Source organism: Lonchura striata, chromosome 13 (genome assembly GCF_046129695.1).
Source record: "Lonchura striata isolate bLonStr1 chromosome 13, bLonStr1.mat, whole genome shotgun sequence".
In the NCBI taxonomy this organism is placed as follows: Eukaryota; Metazoa; Chordata; class Aves; order Passeriformes; family Estrildidae; genus Lonchura; species Lonchura striata.
Window position 1 is genome coordinate 15,711,656 of NC_134615.1, and position 18,253 is coordinate 15,729,908.

At 47.5% G+C, this 18,253-nt stretch overlaps 2 protein-coding genes across 3 annotated transcripts in view; one reads left to right on the forward strand and one right to left on the reverse strand.

Moving 5' to 3' along the window:
- Nucleotides 1–183: 183 nt before the first annotated feature.
- TMEM170A (transmembrane protein 170A) lies at nt 184–4,350 on the reverse strand. 2 transcript variants are annotated; one of them, XM_021535254.2, is made up of 3 exons: nt 4,204–4,350; nt 3,944–4,114; nt 184–3,379 (listed from the first exon to the last, which is right to left on the reverse strand). In XM_021535254.2, exons 1-3 carry the CDS (start codon nt 4,325–4,327, stop codon nt 3,249–3,251), a joined length of 426 nt encoding a protein of 141 aa, XP_021390929.1. In that variant the 5' UTR covers nt 4,328–4,350; the 3' UTR covers nt 184–3,248. The 2 variants fall into 2 exon arrangements, with proteins under 2 accessions (XP_021390929.1, XP_077642466.1); XM_077786340.1 differs by having other exon boundaries at nt 3,939–4,114.
- Nucleotides 4,351–4,652: 302 nt separating this feature from the next.
- The window catches only part of CFDP1 (craniofacial development protein 1), a 61,032-nt gene continuing 47,431 nt past the window's right edge, over nt 4,653–18,253 (forward strand). The window contains exons 1-4 of the mRNA XM_021535209.3: nt 4,653–4,784; nt 4,850–4,952; nt 5,672–5,903; nt 7,638–7,738. Of these exons, the coding sequence (XP_021390884.1) occupies nt 4,712–4,784; nt 4,850–4,952; nt 5,672–5,903; nt 7,638–7,738 (509 nt within the window). The 5' untranslated portion in view covers nt 4,653–4,711. The remainder of the gene's footprint in view (nt 4,785–4,849; nt 4,953–5,671; nt 5,904–7,637; nt 7,739–18,253) is intronic.

Sequence of the window (18,253 nt, forward strand, 5' to 3'; positions counted from 1 at the left end):
CCACCTCAGACTGTGGTGCCTGGCTGCAGATGCAGGTCCAGCTCCCAGTGGAGACAACATTTACCACCAGAACCAAGACATTTCTGGTGCAGATGGCCCCAAGCAAAGCAGGAGTGCAGCTCATCTGCAAAACCGCAACCCAGGCCCCGTTGTCGTGCTGCAGAAGAAACACACAACATTCACTCACCTCAAGAGTTACAGAATTTTACTGATAATCACCACCAGGATTAGGAGCGTCAGTAGAAAAATAAAATGTACAGACTTTTCAATCATACAAAGATTTGTTCATGACAGCTGCAGCTGTGAGCGAGAGGAAGCCAGGTGGGGGCAGAGGGGATGTCACACAGGGAGCAGGGCCACGAGCCTCAGCATAAGCAGGTGTTCCTCCAGGGCAGGCAGCTTCTCCAGAAGGTGTTTCCTTAACCAGCACACTGGCTGGGCTCCCTAGCAGAGGCTCACAGCACTGCTGAGCCCAGGACACCTCAGTGTTGATGTTTTTGCCAACTCTTTGCAGTTTTTGGCAAGTTTGACTGAGCAAAGTCTACCAATACATGACAAAAATTAAAGGGATTCCTCAAAAGCCTCACTTGGAATAAAGGAAAGGAAAGGGAAGGCCAAACCAATGAGGGGAGGAAACTGCCACCAGCACTTCAACTGCCACCTGGTGCTTCAGCTCAAGGCTACTCCTGCTTTCTGTTTATCTCTGGTTTTACTGGAGAGGGAGGCTGCCAGCAGCAGCCTCCACAGTAGAGCAGAGGATGCTCTGTGAGCACCAAGGTGACACAGAGAACTCGTCTGCTGTGCTCATATGTCAAGACAAATCAGCTGATTGTTCACCTTTTATGCAAGAATTCCCTGAAAATTTCACAGCATGCAGGCTCCAAATTCACAGCATTGCCAGCTCCAAACACTCCAAACAGAGTCAAGCTGCCAACTCTTCAAGTAAACCAGAACCACCTCAGAACAAACTCTCAGAGATCCCAAGGGGTGGAAAATGGGATGTTTTCTGTTCACCTAGCACTGAGTGACTTTACTGAGCAAGTTTTCACTTGTTCTGAGCTCTGTAAACAGCCCCATTTGTGTCCTGCACCCCCGAGCCCTGTTCCTGCAAGGAAACCTCCTCTTGCTGTAGCACAGGACACATGGATAAAGTGCTTTCTCTGTTGCAATCAGTTTAATGGCTATTGAGTGGTGCCAGGCACCGGTGAAGGATAAAGGAGAGCACAGCAGGTGCTCAGGACATTGGTTTCTGGTGTCACCTCAAAGGTAAAGCCAGACCCACCCTATTCAAATTCCATGAGATACTTTTAATTCATCCAGGAAAACACAGGATAATTCCTGTAAATTAAACTGTGCACTCTGTACACACACTGAAATACGAAGTGGGAAGAGGCAAAAGAAAGAAAGCTTACTCTCTCTTTTTCATTGTTTCTGCCTGGCAGGAAGACTGGCTCTCTACAAGCAGCACAGCACACAGGGCTCTCCACAGATCCAGGGCTTAGCATAAGTTACACCACTTGGACCTCACCCACCTAAGGAGAAGGATTCACATTAAATTATTTCCTAAACTGTGCATCTATATTCCCTGAATTAACATAGGCTAAAATTTAGAGTAATCTCAGTTAGTAGCTCCTGCAAAATACCTCCCACTGTCCACAGACCACTCTTGAGGAGACCATGCATAGGGAAACCCTTTTCCATGATAAACACAGTGCCCTGTTGAAGGATCATGGAACCAATTTAGTTTAGAAAAGCCCTTTAAGATCCAGTCCAAGCTTTGACTGGTCACCACCTCGTCATTCAGACCATGGCACTAAGTGCCACATCCAGTCATTCCAGCATTGAGGACATGGGCTCATGGTAGATAAATGGCCCTAGGAAATGCTGCAGGTACAAAAGGAACTGATTTGGAAACCAGAGGAATTCAATGAAGACAGATGGGAACTGTCCCCTGAAAGGATGGACACAGACAGTGCTTTCCCTGTACAGCCCACGTGGTGTGAGCTGGGTACAAACACAGCCCACAGCAAATCCCTAGGGGTGGCTGCACTGCCCAGCCACATCCCTGGAATTCAACCTCAGCTTCCCCAAAGAACCAAGCCCCAGGAAGCACCCAGTTAGCTGCTCAAGTGCCCAGCCATGTAGCACAATTGCAGAGCTACCAGTTAGATAAAAGTCACTTAACACTAAAACGATTAATAAAGAGACAGTACTCCCTGTGGAGAAGGGTTGATCTGGGGCTGTGTTCACATGGACACAGGAATTACCCAGGCTCCTGCCAGGAGCCTTGCAGCTCTCCCAGCCCCTGGCATGCTGTTGGCTGGATGCTGAAAATGTGGCACACTCCCACACCCCAGGTCTCAACCCAGCCTGGCCATGCAGCTCTCAGCAGCAGCATGAGGAATTTTATCCAAGCTGTTCAGTGCCACCTCCAGATCAGTGCAGACACCCAGCTCCACCACACCAACATGAACAGCATCAGCAAGTCAAAGGAGAACAGGGTCATTGAAAACACAAGTCTCCTTCACAGCCTGAGGAGAAGCTGTGCAAACCCACACACACACCTGGGATTTCTGGAGTGCCCATTCCACTCTGCTTTGCCTCTGGGCAAAACATTCACAGGGCCAGAAGGGTTTTGCTGTAATAAAATTCACAAAATCTTTTGTATACCAATCATTTCCCCTGCGCAGTATTCACAGCCAGAGCTCCCAGACACAAATTTGCACTCTCATCCATCTAAAATGAGTTTTCCTTTTGCTGCTCCCAAATCCACTATGGCTATGACCTGGTATTAAGAAGTTTGGGTCAGGAAGGAAACAATTTTTTAAATTTAAAAACTGACATTAAAAGAGCTTCAGGTTCACTGAAAACCAAGCAACAAAGTGGTGAGTGAGCTCTGAGAACACAACGTCACTCTGGTCCTGTTCCTATCCCAGCAAAGCTGGTGTCACATTTTAGTCATGTCCTGTTACAGTTACTGGTGAAAGGTACCCAGGTCTCCTCCTCTGGTAGCCATTTTCCTACCCTCCAGAGAAATAAAAGTTTCACTTGGCACTTAATGTTACCAAAAAGTAACAAAATTCACAATTTTAAAATTTCAAGCCAGGCTGGAGGCACAACCAAGCCCTCCCAATTCCTTAAATCAGCAGAAGAAACACAAAGCTGGAGCTGTGCTCCCTGTGATTTGTTCTGAGGCAGCAGGTCCTTTGCTCCCCTCTGGTTTGTGTTCTCCAGCCTCTCCAGAGGAGCTACAGAGTGGCCAGAATGCGCAGGAAGGAAACCACCACCACACAGAATGTCTGGCCCACACCAAAAATGAGGGCCTCAAAGGGAATCATTTTTTTCCCCGCAGCTCTGTAAACTCCAGCAATGGCAGCACCTGTGGAGAGGGGGGAAAGCCAAGATGTGAACGTGAGACAGCTGCTCTGCACAGGGATGAAGGGGAAGCCTCAGGATGTGAGGCTGGGACAGAGAACAGCGGGATCTGACCCTCTCCCTGCTCACCAGCAGGCAAGAATGCTAGGCTGGGGATGTCTGAAAAACCTCAGCCAGGAACCAGAACATGCTGGTGGCAACGGGTGAACTGGTGTGGAACTCTGCCTCCAGCAGGTGTGGGGGGGTCAGGATGCACCCTTGTCACAAGATCCCCCACCCACAGCCCACAGGCTGCAAACATTACCCACTTCTGGGCACTGACACCAAACCTCTGAGAGATTTTCCTCCATGTGCTCAGAAATGTGAGAGCCCCCTTGGCTCTGCACCCATGGCACGTTTGGTATGCCCGATGCAGGGCTCGACAAGGGGTACAGTGCAACTCTTTCAAACTTGGGGCAAGGGGGGAATAAAGGCAGAACGCTAATCTCCATCCAGGGGAACACCGCCATTCCACGCGCTCCCGAAGGCAACCTCTGATCTGCACAGCCGCCCGGGGCACTTGCCGTACTTGTGAGGGTGCCGGCGGTGATGGGTCCCACGATGCCCATCAGCAGGACGCTCACGGACATGAACCTGCCGTACTTGTGGTGCCGGAGCGTGAAGAGGGCCAGCAAGGCGGCCGGGACGTGGAAGGCAAGGGAGGAGACAAGTGCCCACAGGAAGACGCCGTACCACATCTCTGAGGAGAGAAGGGCTGTGAGGGCGGCCCGGGGCCCGTAGGCCTCCAGCGGCCCCGGCGGGCGGACGCCGCTCCGAGTGGAGAGGTACCTGGGAAGGTGGAGAGCGGGCTGGAGTAGGTGGTGGTGCCATTTCCCACGCGGGGCACGAGGCGAAGGCTGAGGATCTGCTGCAGGAGCCCCCCGCCACCGCCGCTGGCTTCGCCGCCGTCCATCCCCGCTCCCGCCCCGCCGCCATCCGCCACCGCCACTTCCGCCCGCCCCCTTCCGCCCGCCGCAGCCAATGGGAAGCGGTCTAACATGACAAACAGGGCTCACTACCAATCAGCGCTGGCCCCCGTGCGGCCGGGCCCCCCGGCCTGACCCCGCGCTGCCATGGGAACGGCTGCGGGCCGCAAGGAATGCCGGGAGCCCCCGGCGCGGGGACGCTCCGGCACGCGGGGGGGCGCTCTGGCCCCCGGCGGACTCTCCTCGCTGCTCCCCGAGCGCGGCGGAGGCGCGGCCGGTCCTCCCGGCCGCCAGGGGGCGGCGGCGGGCGGGGCGGCGCTCGGGCGGCGGCGGGCGCGAGGCGCCGTGAGGCGGCGGGGCCGGGCCGCGGCATGTCGGGCTCGGAGTCGGAGTCGGAGCAGGAGCAGTACTCCTCGGCCGAGGATGACGACTATGTGCCCTCAGGTGAGTGGCGGCGGGCGGGAGCCGGCGCTCCCGGCGGTCCCGGTGCTCACTGGCCGTGCTTGCAGGTGCGGAGTACAGCGAGGACGATGAGAGCGAGCTGGTGCGGGAGGAGGAGCCGGCGGACAGCCCGCGGCCGCCCCGCGGCAGGAGGAGCCGCCCCGCCAGCAGGTACGGCCGCGGGGATGGAGCCGGCCCGGTGCCGCTGAGATGGAGCCGGCCCGGTGCCGGTGGCGGGGCGGAGGGACGGAAACGCTGCTCTGCGCTCCGGTTTAGTGGCAGGAGCAGGGAACCTCGGCCCCCACAGACAACGTGCCGCAAAACCCTCCCCAGCAGGAGTTATGTTCGCCTTTTCCAGTGCAGAGCACTCACGTTGATATAAATATATACATACTTTAGTGGAGGCTGGTTTCTGTCTAGCCCAGGTTCTCCTCCCGTCCTGGCTCCTGCTTTATCCCAGAACCACAGGGCCCTGCAATGGTTTGGGTTGGAAGGGACCTTAAAGACCACCTTGTTCCACCCTCCTGCCATGGGCACGTCCCACCAGACCAGGTCACTCAAAGCTCCATCCAGCCTTGAACACTTCCAGGCATGGGACAGCCACTGGCCAATCTGTGCCAGTGTTTCCACACATTATATACTCATAGAAATGCATGCAAATGGGCCAGTTCACTTCAGGGGCACTGCCTGCATCAGTCTTAATGTATTTTCTGAGCAGCAGCATCTTTTAATAAAATACATACACTCCCAAGATTAAAAGAGAACCTCCCAAATTGGATGTGTTAGTAAAAATATGAAATATTATGTTGCTTCACCCAAGCTTACAGTTCAGCTCTGGAATAGTGTTGCAGCAGGTCAATTTTTTCTTCTTTTTTGGCATCTGCTTTCAGGAAGAGGAAGAAAGGCGGTCTCTTGCTAGAGGCAGATGAGAAAGAGGAAGAAAAGACCCAGCAGAACGGAGAGGAGCAGAAAGAGGAGGAAGTGGATAATGCAGAGCAAGTAGAAAGAAGCAGAGAAGAAGAAGAAAAAAAGAAAGAGGATGCTCTTTGGGCCAGTTTCCTCAGTGATGTAGGACAGAAGCCCAAAGCTGCGGGTGCCACACAAGGGACACAAATCAAGAAGGTAATGGGGCCTGGGCCTGCAGCCAGGGAGTGTGGGAAGGGCCTGAAGGTTTAGAGCATGCCTCCTTGGTTCCGGCTGGTATCAGGTGTTGGACACAGCTGGGAAGCAGCTGGGGTTGCCCCTGCCCCCTCCTTTTGTAAGACTCTCATCCCCTGATGGGCCAGACTGCAAGGTGCTTCTTTCCTTCTAAGTGCAGAGGTGGTGCTGCTTTTGGAGCTATCTGTCAGCAGCTTGGAGTGTCCTACACAGCCCTGTTGGCTTCCCTTTCTGGTCCTGGATACCTCTTTTGACATAGGAATGATGAGCTTTGGTCTAAGTTGTGCCCGTGGACACAGCTCTCCCTGAGGCTTTTGTCTTTCCTGATGCTTAAAAAAGAAAAAAAAATGAGGCTTTGTATGTGTGAGTGGGGAAACAAGAGGGGTCTGTGATGGCACCTCTGTGCCTCCATCCTCATGGAGGGGGTCTGGAAGGTGGTGCATGTTGCACGTTTGTAGCAAGATAGAATCTGGCATTCTTGTGTGCTTTGTAAGCCCCAGTATGATGCTCAGTGTGCAGAGGTTTTTCTGGTGAGAGAATTCTGTGTGTGGTAGCTATTAGAAAGGATTTGCTTCTCAGTACAACCAAGTGTGTGTGTTTCCCTGTCAAAACCTTTCATGCTTTAGGTGGTGGAAGGGAAGAATGTACCACAATTGAGCCTCTGTTGCTAGAATTACCAGTCTGGGTTTTTTTAGATAGTCAGCCAAAATAAATCTTCAGTAACAGAAGACTGGAGTCTGCCTGGTGAGTACAGTTCTGACTGTGAAGCTTCTTTCTATGACTGTCAGAAGGTTGTGGAGCAAGTATAGTTTTGTAGTATTTGATTGCAACTTTTGGAATGAGAAACCTTTCATCTTAGCCCTCCTGCTTTTCCTTATTACTGACTGAGCAGCTGGGGTGATTACTTGTAGAGTCAGAGGGAAGAAGAGAAGTGAACATTTTCTTCTAAGCAGTTCTACTTTTATGGGTAGGTTGCTAAAATGTGAGATGCTTTTGAAAGTTCCCCCATAGCCTGGAATAATTAATGGAGACATGCAATTTCTTTGTTCTCTTTGTGAACTTCTTGGGCTTGCATTGCCTTCTTGAAGATCTCTGTGGTATGTGGTTGATTTAGACCAAGAATTGGGGTTTGCTTTGGTAACTTACAGTGGTTGAGGTTTTTTATGTATCCTTTTAGCTCTAGCTGTGAGTAAATTAAGAGGCATTGTTGACAAATTGCTTGATAAAGATTTTTCCTTCTCAAATAAAAAGCAGGGAGATCAGCATTGCTTTTTCTGCAGATGAGTTTTGTTATTCTCTATTCTTGAGTAAAAAATAAACATACTTTAGTGGAATTCACCTTGGCAGCTTTCCTGCTTGGTGGTGCTCAGTTTGGAAGAGCCAAGTCTCAAGGCTTTTGCTTTCTTTCAAACCACTGCAATGCATTCTTGCTCTTTCCTACATTTGTTACAATTTCACTTATTATTTTAGTTTGTTTTGATCCTAGAGCTTCAATGACAGCCTGGAACCAAAATGGGGAATTTCATTATGGTGGAATGAAATTTATTTCTTTTCTCTTGTCTGTGAGTGACTTGCTTTGACCACCCACTGATTGAAGTGCTACCCAAGGTCTGTGTTGGGCCCTCGGCCCTTTGGAATAATAATTTGGCTCAGCACCACAAATGCATTATTTTGCTTTCTCCTTCATGTATTTTGTAGACTGAAGAAGAGAACAGTGGGAATAAACCTCAGGAGAAGCCAAAAGATTCAGGAAAAGTGACAATCACCAAAACGTTCGATTTTGCTGGTGAGGAAATCAAGTAAGTTGGGAGATGTGACGTGTCAATTGTGGGCCCAGTGCAAACTGAGTGCTGCTGTGCTGGGGGCAGGCTGGAGCTGGGCTCTGAAGCACACTGGGTCTTCTTCACACTGTTTTTTTTCTTTTATTGTGAGCACATGCAGATCTCAGGCAAAATGAGGCCAAGATCTTCCTGTGTCAGAGCTGCAGGGTATTCTTATATGCAGACCTCAGTCTTTACTCAAATTCATGACATTCATAACTGTAATTCAAATTCACTTAGGCTTCCCCATCTGGCTGGTGTTTATAATGGTTGGCAGAGCTCCCTGGTGACACTGGCACTGGGAAGGTTGAGACACGGAAGGAAGCACATCTGGTCCCACAGGGATGAGGGTAACACATTTTATTCCTTCAGCCTAGTCCAGGTTCTGTGCTGTGAGCAGGATATTGGCTGGCACATTCCCTGGTGATGTTCACAATCCACAGAAAAGATCTGCAGGCAGTAAGAGGTGTTTTGCTGATCAGACTGATCAGCAGACTGATCAGCTGAGTGCTTTTGCCTCTGAAACAGCTGCAGCCAAGGGGCTGGGCTGGGTAAAATCATGCTTTAGGCTGAGTTTGGCTTACAAGAGGCCTCTCAGGCTGTGCTGCAAGAAGGGACAGGTGTTTTATAAATGCATAACACCAGAACTGAGGGGCCTGGCTGAACCCACCTGAAATCTCTCTGCCCTGTGAACTGCTGGTTCTTATCATGGGGATTTTATTTATATAGAGCAGTAAACCTGGTTTTGTCAGACTAACTTGACCTGTTTCTTGTGACAGCAGAGGGCAGCAGCTGCCAGCAATAACATCACCCTGCCTAAATCTGGAGGAGGAGGCAGAGCTGGGGCTTCTGCTGCTCTTGCTGTTCATGTTAGCACTGCTGCCTGAGCTGTCTGAAAAATCTGACGAGAGCTGTGAGCCATAGTAGAGACTTTGCTACTTCCTTGAGCAAGCCAGACCATAGGAGTACCCCTCATTCACTGATAAGATTCATTCACTTCATTCATTGTCTTTTGGTTACCTTATGTGAACAGAAGTTAGTCAGTGCTCCTAAGATGCTCATTTGATGCTTTTGACATCAGTATCTTATCTGTAGTTTCTTAAGAACTGTAACTAAGAAAAAGACATATTTTCCTGCACCAGCTGGTTTTCTCATGTCCTTTGCACTGCTTGGTGCTTACTGTTTCCCTTAGGAAACTGCAGAGGAATCACCAGAAATTTCTACCAATTCTTGATGAAATAGGCAATCACTGGAGCCTGGGTGACAATGAGACAGTAATTCTGCAAATGCCAAGGTTAATGCATGTTTTGTTTACAGCAGGTATTGTATCACTTGGTTACAGAACCAGCGACAGAAGGTTTGCAGTGAGCTCTGGAGCACTGTTTTCTTCTGGTACCAGAGTTACAACAAAGTTATGTTCTTGAGCTCTTTCATAACAGAAAAATCCTTCGATGTTTTTTGCCCCCTTGATTTTTGTGATATGCAAAGTTGATTCTTTTATGTTGTTTGCTGCATTTTGCTGCTTTAAATGGGCTACACTGTTAGCTGTGGGTAGGGTACAAGGTGTACTTGCTACTCACAGCTGCTGGTACTTTCCCTAATGGTAGTAGGTGAGGCTCAGAGGGCTGCTCTTTCTTCAGAATAGCAGGAGGTTGTCTTTGCACCACCCCAACCTCTGCAAATGCTTTGAATACTAAACACTGACTTCCTTGCCCAGGGAAGCAGCTGTCAAATCATTGTTTATAAAAGGCCACCACACGGTAGCTGTGTGTGTGTGTGTGCATTTCTGGACTGAAGGAACTGAAATGAGAGCTGTCTCTGTTGCTTGCCTTTCTAAATGGTTTGAGGCTACTGTTGAGTGTTGCTCTTTTGAAAGCTTGAGAAGAATTTAGATCAGTATTTAAGCAGTGAAAGATTCAGGACACAAATTCTCACAGTCTGCTCACTGAAGCTCTTAACAGAAGATCATTTAGCCCTGATCTCCTGTTGCAGAACAATTTATTTTCGCCTGTAAGAAGATGGTATGATTTTACCGGCCTGATTGAAGTAGCAGAAGTGGCTTGAAAGTGATCTCCAGCTACAAGGCTATAGTGCAATAGTAAAGGAGCTTTGTGTTGTCAACTCCCCTGTAGGCTTTTGCTGCATTTAATGTCTATTTTGATGGGTCTGTGTTTGTATCAGTTGCTAGTGCTGAACTTTAGCTTTGGAGTGTTAAGAATTAACAATTACCAAATGAAGAATTTAATTTAGTAGCTTCTAATTTTAGAAAATACATTATATAATTTTGCCTTGTAAAATGAAAGCTGTTGAATCCTGAAACTAGAAACAATCTTAAACTGCAGTGCTTTCCAGTTGGGACTTTGTCTGCTTTTCCTTTTTCCCTCATGTTAAATAGATTAGGAGCAGCAGGTGACTGTCACCCAAATGGCTGGAACTATGGGCAGCAAGAGCAATTTGCAAAGGCAAATCAGCATCTAAATGGAAGTTCAAGCCATTTCTCCCTGGCAGAAGAGACTGAAACTCCTTTGAAGCCTCTGGTTTATGAACTTGCCTCACAGTGCAGGACGTGTGTTTGCGTTAATAGGAAATTGCATCCCTAGTGCCAGGGAAAAACTGTTGCAATTTGTAATTGCTTGTTTTCTCTTTGGCACTCCAAAAGGAGTGGATTTCTTTAAATCTCTGTTGTGCTCAGTGCATCAAAATGGTTCTTCTGTGCTCTTTCCATGAAAGTGAACTTTGTGTCCAGCTGGGACTGCAGCAGAGTGAAGCTCACATACATGGAGATGGTCTGGCCCCATGGTGTCAGTGTGACAGCCTGTGAGGGAAGAGCAGAGTCAGATTATTGATTGCTGTCAGGAACAGATTTTACTTTGAAACATCTTCTCCACCTTAATTTGGCTTGTGGAAGGCAAAACTAAGTTAAAAGTAGTAATGGCTAGGGTGCTAATTTAGGAATGGGAGGCCTGTGTTCAGCACCCTGCTGTATTCATATGCTGCAGATTCCAAGTAGAGGTCTCCAGACTAGGAGCTTTGTATTTCTTGCACATGGTTTGCTCATGTAGTTTAAAGCCAGAGCTTTACACAGGTTATTCTTGTGGTGGGGATGCTTTCCTGCTACTGCAGAGTTGCTGTGCTGTACTGATGATGCTGTGTTGTGCTGGCAGAGCTGTGGCTTGTGCTGCTTTAGTGACTTGGCTGCTTCCCCGTGTGCATGAACCAAGCAGCCAAAGCAAAGCTGTAGTAGGGCTCCACTCTCCATCTGAATGGGGAGGTGTTCCTGTCACAGCTCCTTTCTCACAGATAGGTGGGGTCCACACTGAGCTGGTGCATTGCATGGGCCAAATCAAAGTAGGAAGGGCCAGTGCCAAACAAGCAGTGTCCCGCTGAGTGTGTGACTTGCTGCTGGATTTAAGGAATATTTAAAGTTTATATAGTTCTGTAGAAAGAGTGGGCAAACTTGTGAAAACAGTGTGTTGAGCTGTTCTACATGCGACATGAGCTCCCATCTCTGCATAAGGATTGCCTGTCACTGACTTGTGTAGGAGACCACATTTGTGACTTAGAATAGCCCCTGGGTTGCTGCTGTAGGACTGCTTTTACTGGTGTGACCACTGTGCTCTGAGGAAACGAGCTGTGCTGGTACATGTGCTGAGCAGAGTTGAGTGGCAGCTTGTATTCTGGGTTGGGGAACACTGTGGTTCACAGTGCAGCTATTACATTTTAAAAGTGCTAAAGGAGTACCTAAGGTATCTGATTTAAACCAAATACTTATAAGCTTAAATTACTGTAGTAATTACTGAGGTTTATGCTGGCTGAATTTGATACTTCATCTGCCACAGTTGAAGTATGGGTTGAAAAAGAACCTGATTTTCATCTGTTACTGTTTGTAAGTGGTTATCATCTAGGATGTACCTGGACAAAACCTCATTTCTCATTCTGTGTTGCTGCTTCTCAGGTTTTCAGCCTACATCAAGGATTCAAGAAAGATTATTTAGAGGAGATTGTTTGCAAGTTGAAATTTAAGGACCTTAAGTTGAGGGGTTTAGTGGTGAAGTTCATGACTTTTGAGCAGGAGAAGCAAAGATGAAGGGAGGTGGCTGAGAGCAGGTTCTTGTCAGGAGGCTTGCCTGTGCTGATGAAAGCTCTTTCTTGGCCAGTGCCCCACATCTGTACAAGAATGTCATTGACAACAGGAATTGTGCAGGCACAGCTGCAGACCATTGATGGAGTTTCTTTTTTTGCTGTCTGTGAAGTCACTGAGGTTTACCTTAGGCCTGATTGGGTGAGAATGGTGAGGCCTGAGCCCAGTCTGAGGTGTTGTCTGGGCTGCTGAGCTCTTCACCTTGGTGAGCTCCTCAGTAGAGTTGTGCAGACCTGGTGGAGGACTGATCTATTTCTTTGCATCAGGAAGTGCTGACCTCAGAGTGGAGGTGATGTCATAATTCAGTTCTCTGCAGCTGTACAGTACTGCTGCTTTGGGACTGCATAAAGCTGCCTCTCCTTACTGAAATATTGATTTTCTGTTATTAATTTTAGGTCACCTGTGTGCTTGTTGGATGGACATCTATGTCCTAGACTGCTCACTGTTTAAACTCTGGATCTGCTGTCCTCTTCCAGAGCTTCAACCACTTGATCCCAGACCATTTTTAGGAGATAGCAGGTGGAAAGGTGCAGGAGAAACAGATCAGACAGCTGAGAACAGCCTGAGCTTTCCACAGTCCTTGCTCAGGCTCTGATTCCTTATCAGTGGCTGCGATGTCCTCTCTCTTCCTTATATGACTACTAAGACCAACCTGACAAAGTTGGCAAACAAAGGGTGTGTTAGCCAAGGAGTTTGGGAGACTGTCACTTATTTTGTTGCTCTGAAGACAGTTAAGATGGCTGGCTGAGAAATAGCAGCTGCTTCTGCTTTTTCCTGGAAAGCAAGAAGAATGGAAGGAAAATCCTGGTACTGATGAGGTATTTTAAGGGGAATGGGTAAAAAGAGCAGGGAATTGACTCCCACAAGTCTCAAGATTTAGAGCTGGCACAGAGGGTAATTTTTAAAACATATAATTGTCCATTTGTGTTGCTCTGTGCTCTCAGCATGGCCCAGTCAGACCTGTCAGGCTAACAAGCAGTGAGAGCATGTGACACCATTAACCTTCTCCTTACCTTGTGATGCTTTTCAGGATCTGAGTGGATGAATCAATGCAAGGGGTTGGCAGCATGCTCACACTTCTTGCTGGGTGTGAATCTTGGTAATTTGTTTCGTACTCATGGGGTTTTGAGCAATGCTGTGTGAAGCACAGTAGCTCTGAAAATCAGGAGAAAGATCAGGAGTTTGGGTGGACATCTCTTGATGTTGTAGGTGGTGTGGTGCACATCAGATCAAGGTTGATGTGCTTGAAGTCTTCCATGTGTGCATTTTTGAAAAAGCTTTTGCTGTATTGTTTATATTTGTGAGTGAGAAGGCAGGTGAGCATCACCAGAATGAGTCTCTTGAAGTCTGATATTTGGAAAGCCCTGCCTTTTTTCCAGGGGAATAGCAAGTGCTACACATCTTCCACCAGAGGAGGTGGTTGGGTGTTGTCAGGCTAGATATGGAAGACAATGAACTGAGCTAATAGGAGAAGAGGAAGAAACCACTCATATTTTGATGTGCTTTTTTTGCAATGGCTTTGATTGCCGTAGCAAGGAGTTGTTAGAAAAAGTAAGACATGAATTTCAGTGGCCCTTTGGAAAGCCACTCCTTGAGGACTTCTGGTTTGTGTTGCTGACTGGTGGTGCCAGCTGTCAGTAGGGTTTTATCCCCAGTCCTCCTTGGCTAAGGTGTTCTAGAGAAATATGTTCTAGCCACTTTCTGTTGACATACCACTTTCTGAAGGAAGTTTGCATGGTGCAAAAACCTCAGCTTTTAAGATATTCCCAGAAATTTAATCTGAACAGTATAAGCATGGGGATGATGCTGTGGGACCATAAGAAAAATCAAACTGACCAGAATTACCTGGAATATGAATGTGACCACTGTTTAGAGGTGGCAGACTAAAAAAGCTTTTCTACCACCAAAATGCTGATCTTGGCATAATGGAGTGTAGGCAGCAGCCTGTTTTCTGCCCTTATACTGTTGTTTTCCTTAGAGGTCAAAACATGCCTCAGCTATCCACAGTTTATATTGGCTTTTTCCAATTTAAAAAACAGCTATTGATTTTTTTTTTTTTGGAAGCCATTAAGTGAAAATACGTTACCTTTCAAGAATGACAGGGTCTCAGGAGCTCGTTTTGATAACCTTTCCTCTGTGTGCATCCATTCCCTGATGCTTCAGAATTTCCCTGGGGAATGCTAACATTGTACAATGCTGATTGGCACCACGGTGGCCCAGGGATGAGGTCAGTAAGTGTGAGCAGGAGCTATGCTGTGTTCTGTTCACTTGTGAGCTATTTGCCTTTCTCAGAGGCAGCTGCAGAAATTGTAACTTCATAAACATCAAACCTAGCCAGGAGTCTAAGCCAGAACACTTGCTTCTAAAATAAATCATGTTATGGTTTGCTTAATGTGCTTGGAAAAGGGGAATGGGCTAATGAACAGTGTCTAATCAGGGTTTTGTCATTAGTAGATGTGCAGATGAGGCTCAGAGGGGCTGTGACTTGCAAAGTGTTACTTAACAGCCCTGCACTCACCAACATGCTGACCCCTGTTGTCTGCCTTTATCTCAACATGCTTTTGAAACTCCCAGAGTGACTGAGCAGATGCCCACCTGAAAGTCATCTTTGGCTTCTAATGTGGCTTGCTGCTTTCAAGGAAATAATTTATGTATGCTGGTTTCATTTGTGTGGTTTTGTATTCTGCTGGTAATCGGTGTGATGAAAAAGAAGGCTCAGCTGGGATCTCCAGAGGTAGGAGGAGTCTCAAAGCATCTCCAAAATGATTGATTGACCTCCAGATTAATTTAGCCATTTCTGGGTCTTTCAAACCTGGGTTGTCTGGGTGCTGCATTGGAAACTAGATGATAGGCTGCATTGTCTCATCTTAGGTTCTTTAGTGTGTGTTCTGCCTGTCTTCTGTGTAAGTCAGTGTGAAAATACTTCAATAAAAATCACATCCTTCCCCAGAAGAAGATATTGTTTCTTTATCTGTCTCTCAGGTAGTTTCATATTTTTTAAAAATCTGAAAACAGAAGATGCTTACTGACCTATGCAGGTCTCACAGGAGCTCTTCTGCTATTAGTAAGGGGCTCTTTGGTCCCTCTGTTCATGCCTTCATCTCAGGGGCCTCAGATCCACTGCTAGCATATTGTTGCTTGGCCTGTTTCCCTTGTTTCCAAGCTGCTGCTCATTCCTGACAGCTCCAGGCTCAGAAAAGGGCTTTTGATGTCTGGTGAGATGCTGGCAGAGCCTGCTTCGAAGGCATTGGGCCTGGGGTTTCCCCCTGCTGGAAAGTGCAGCTTGCAAGATGCATTATTTTTTTTCTGTAACTAAGAGATGGTGAAGCAAGAGGGGATTCTGTGTTAGCCTGAAGGGGAGGCAGAGCTGTTTGCTGCTATACAATCTCATTAACACATTACAAACTGAGCTAAGCTTGGTCTGGCCTTTCCCCCGTGGGGATGCTGCTGCTTTGTAGTGTGTGCTGGCTCCTGGTATGATCTGTGTAGCCTTTGTGTCCGGTGTTCATAGCTCTAAGTGAATTTGGAACCCCTGGCTCTTCATACCTGTGGTTCTCTTATCCTTCAGCAGGAGAGGCATTTGACACAAGCACTGCGCTGCTTTGGGGGAGTTGCAGGGTTGCAGGGATCTGTCTGGCTTTCAGTGTATTTGCAGGTCATGATTAATGGGGGACTGTCACACTCACACATGCAGCAGCTCATCTGTTCACCTGGATTACTGAGCTCAAAGGTGTTCCATAATCTTGATTTAATCCTTTTGAGAGGTACAAATTAAAACACAGGGATGCTTCAAAGAATGACATGCTAATGCGTGGTGGGACTTAGAGGCAGTTGGCCAAGGGACTGCTTATCCAGTGAAGCAAGAAGAGGCCTGGTACTTGGAAGTGCTTAAAACTGGGGTAAATGCAGCTCTAGTCAACAAGATGAAGGCTTGTGCCCTGGCTGCAGGTCAGCTTCTCCAGAGAGCTTTGTTTGGCATGCTCTACCTATTGCAAGCCCCAGTGGGAGCTTGATAAACTGGAGTGCTGCTGCCCTCTGGATTTAAGGAGCCCCTTGCAGGAGCTGCAAGCAGAAGTCCATAAGGGGCCTGACAGCTTGGTCAGCATTTCAGGAGGCAGCACTGTCCCTCCACTGATGTTTTCTTTGTATCTGTCACAGAGTCATGCAGGAGATCATGGAAAATCAGTCGTTTCCTTCCAGGCTTACAAGTATGCATTATTGATGTTAAAATACCATTGACCTTTGCTTGTTCTCAGGTGAGTTGGTTTGAGATGCAGCCTGGGCTGACTGCTTGGACAGCAGCACCAGGCAGGCAGCTTGGCCCTTGCCTGACTGCAGGAGAGCTCTCATCACATTTGATTCTTTTTAGAAACCAGCCAGCTTCTTCTGCCTATCTAGTCAGCCTACAAAATTATCAGTTATTTCAGCTTGGTCTTGTCTGTGCTGCTTCAGGGAATACGCTGAGTTTCCCAGGGAACAGCTTCTCCCACCTGGTTTGAAGAGGAATGTTTTTTTTTGTTGTTTTTTTTTTCCTGAAAGGGGGAAAACTAATGTTTTACTTTGAAATTAGAAAAGTGATGGGGTTGTACTAATTTTAGCTCTCTCTGCTCTACACCAGGTAATTCCACATAAAATACATACATATGAAGTGTGCAGGCAGATGTGGTCTGGAGGTTCACTTGTGTGTGGATTTAATTCCCTCCTGGAAAGTGCTGAACCTGTGCACTCCAGCATTTTCAGGACCTTGCAGGCCTCTCATCTGCCTCTCATGCAGTGTATCTGTCTGTGGAAGGCACATGGGACATTGCAGCTCAAGCACTAAAGTCCACCAAAAAAATTCAGAAAAATTATTCCTCAACTCAAAAGGGATTAATTTTTTTTAACAAACCCCTGTAGATGAGTATTAATTTCTCCTTAAGTGATCATTCCAGAAGGCTAGAGGGCTATTTATTGAGAATAAACACAGACAGGGATTATTGAAAAAGGGTAATTAGCCTCATTTTTGTCCTTCTTGGTCTGTGATTCCCCAGAGCTAACATTAAGATGGTGTGGAAAGTTTTAGAACTGTGTCAGGTCTAAACTAGGGCAGGTTTCCCAAGGAAGGAGAGTGTCCTGAGTACAAATGGTAAAGAGCTGGCATTTTCCACAGCTTCCACTCTTGTTCTCCCTTTCTCAGCAGGAAGGTCAGGGATAGAGTAACTTTGTGCTGCTGTGAGTAAAGATTTTAACTGTCTTCTCTGCTGTAAATCCCCTTATTCCCAAATACCAACACGTGCTTTCTCAGCCTGATGTGCACCAGGTGTTTTGGTTAGGAGAATGTAGCTGTGTTGAGCCACCTGGGGGTAAATTGGAGGGATTATGGCACTTGGGATGCATAAGGTTACTATTGCACAGCAGAGTACAGATAATTAGCCTGCAAGCCTTCTTGATATGCCTGTTTGTCTTTCCCAGCTTGCCCTTATCCTGCCTCATTTCCCTTCTGTGCAAGGATGAAGCTCTGTGGTGCACTTCTCCAAGGGCTTGCAGGGCACCTTGCAGCTCAGTGCTGAGCTGGGCACTTTGCTAGTGCACTGCAGCCTTGGCATCCCTTACACAACTTCTGTTTCTGGCCAGCAGGACTGGATTCAGCTGTGCTGGAGTGGAGGCACCTGGGCACCACACTGGGGCAAGTCCTGGGCTGTGGGTGTTGTGTTGTGCCATGGTGTGATGGGTTGGGTCCCTCCTCCCTGGTAGCTCTACACCAGGTGTAAGACCAGTGTGCAGCAGACAAGCTGGTGTGTTAGACTCACTGCCACTGAACTAAAGCATGAAAATTTGGGTTTAATCCCCTTCTGCAGATTAGCTGGAGCTGTCAGCATAATGCTTATTCCAGCATGTATTCTTTCTTCTTTGTAGCAGTTTATGTGGCTAAGGGCACTGCTGGGAGCAGATCAACCACTTGCTCTTAATCTGCTACATTTCAGTACTGTAAGTGCTCTGTGGAACCCTTTCTGGGACAGCTTGACAGCAGGTGTTGTCTTCATGTGGTTTGTGCCCAGCATACATAACCTGGAGCCTTTTCCATGCACTTAGGTTGCAGCATTTCAGTTGATAACTGTAAAAGGAGGGGTGGTAAGTTCTTCAGTAGAAGTTGGAACTTCCTGCCACTGGGCAGGAAACCAGCAGGCTGAGTGGGTATGGCTATGCCTAAATGTTTGGCTACCACTTTGAGCTTGGTTCAGAGATTAAGGGTTTTAAGAAGGACATCTCTAAGTATTCAGGGCATTTAGTGATCCAGTTTCTAGTATGTTTTCCTTATAATAACTTCTAAATATGGAAGACATTTCTATTTTATAGTTGCACAACACCTTGTA

Excerpts from the sequence above, each read along its gene's own strand:
- TMEM170A (XM_021535254.2), bottom strand. The coding sequence starts at position 4,327 with ATGGACGGCGGCGAAGCCAGCGGCGGTGGCGGGGGGCTCCTGCAGCAG. Across the intron at positions 4,115-4,203 it reads CCCGCTCTCCACCTTCCCAG|AGATGTGGTACGGCGTCTTC; the intron begins GTACCTCTCCAC and ends TTCTCTCCTCAG. Across the intron at positions 3,380-3,943 it reads CACCGCCGGCACCCTCACAA|GTGCTGCCATTGCTGGAGTT; the intron begins GTACGGCAAGTG and ends CCCTCTCCACAG.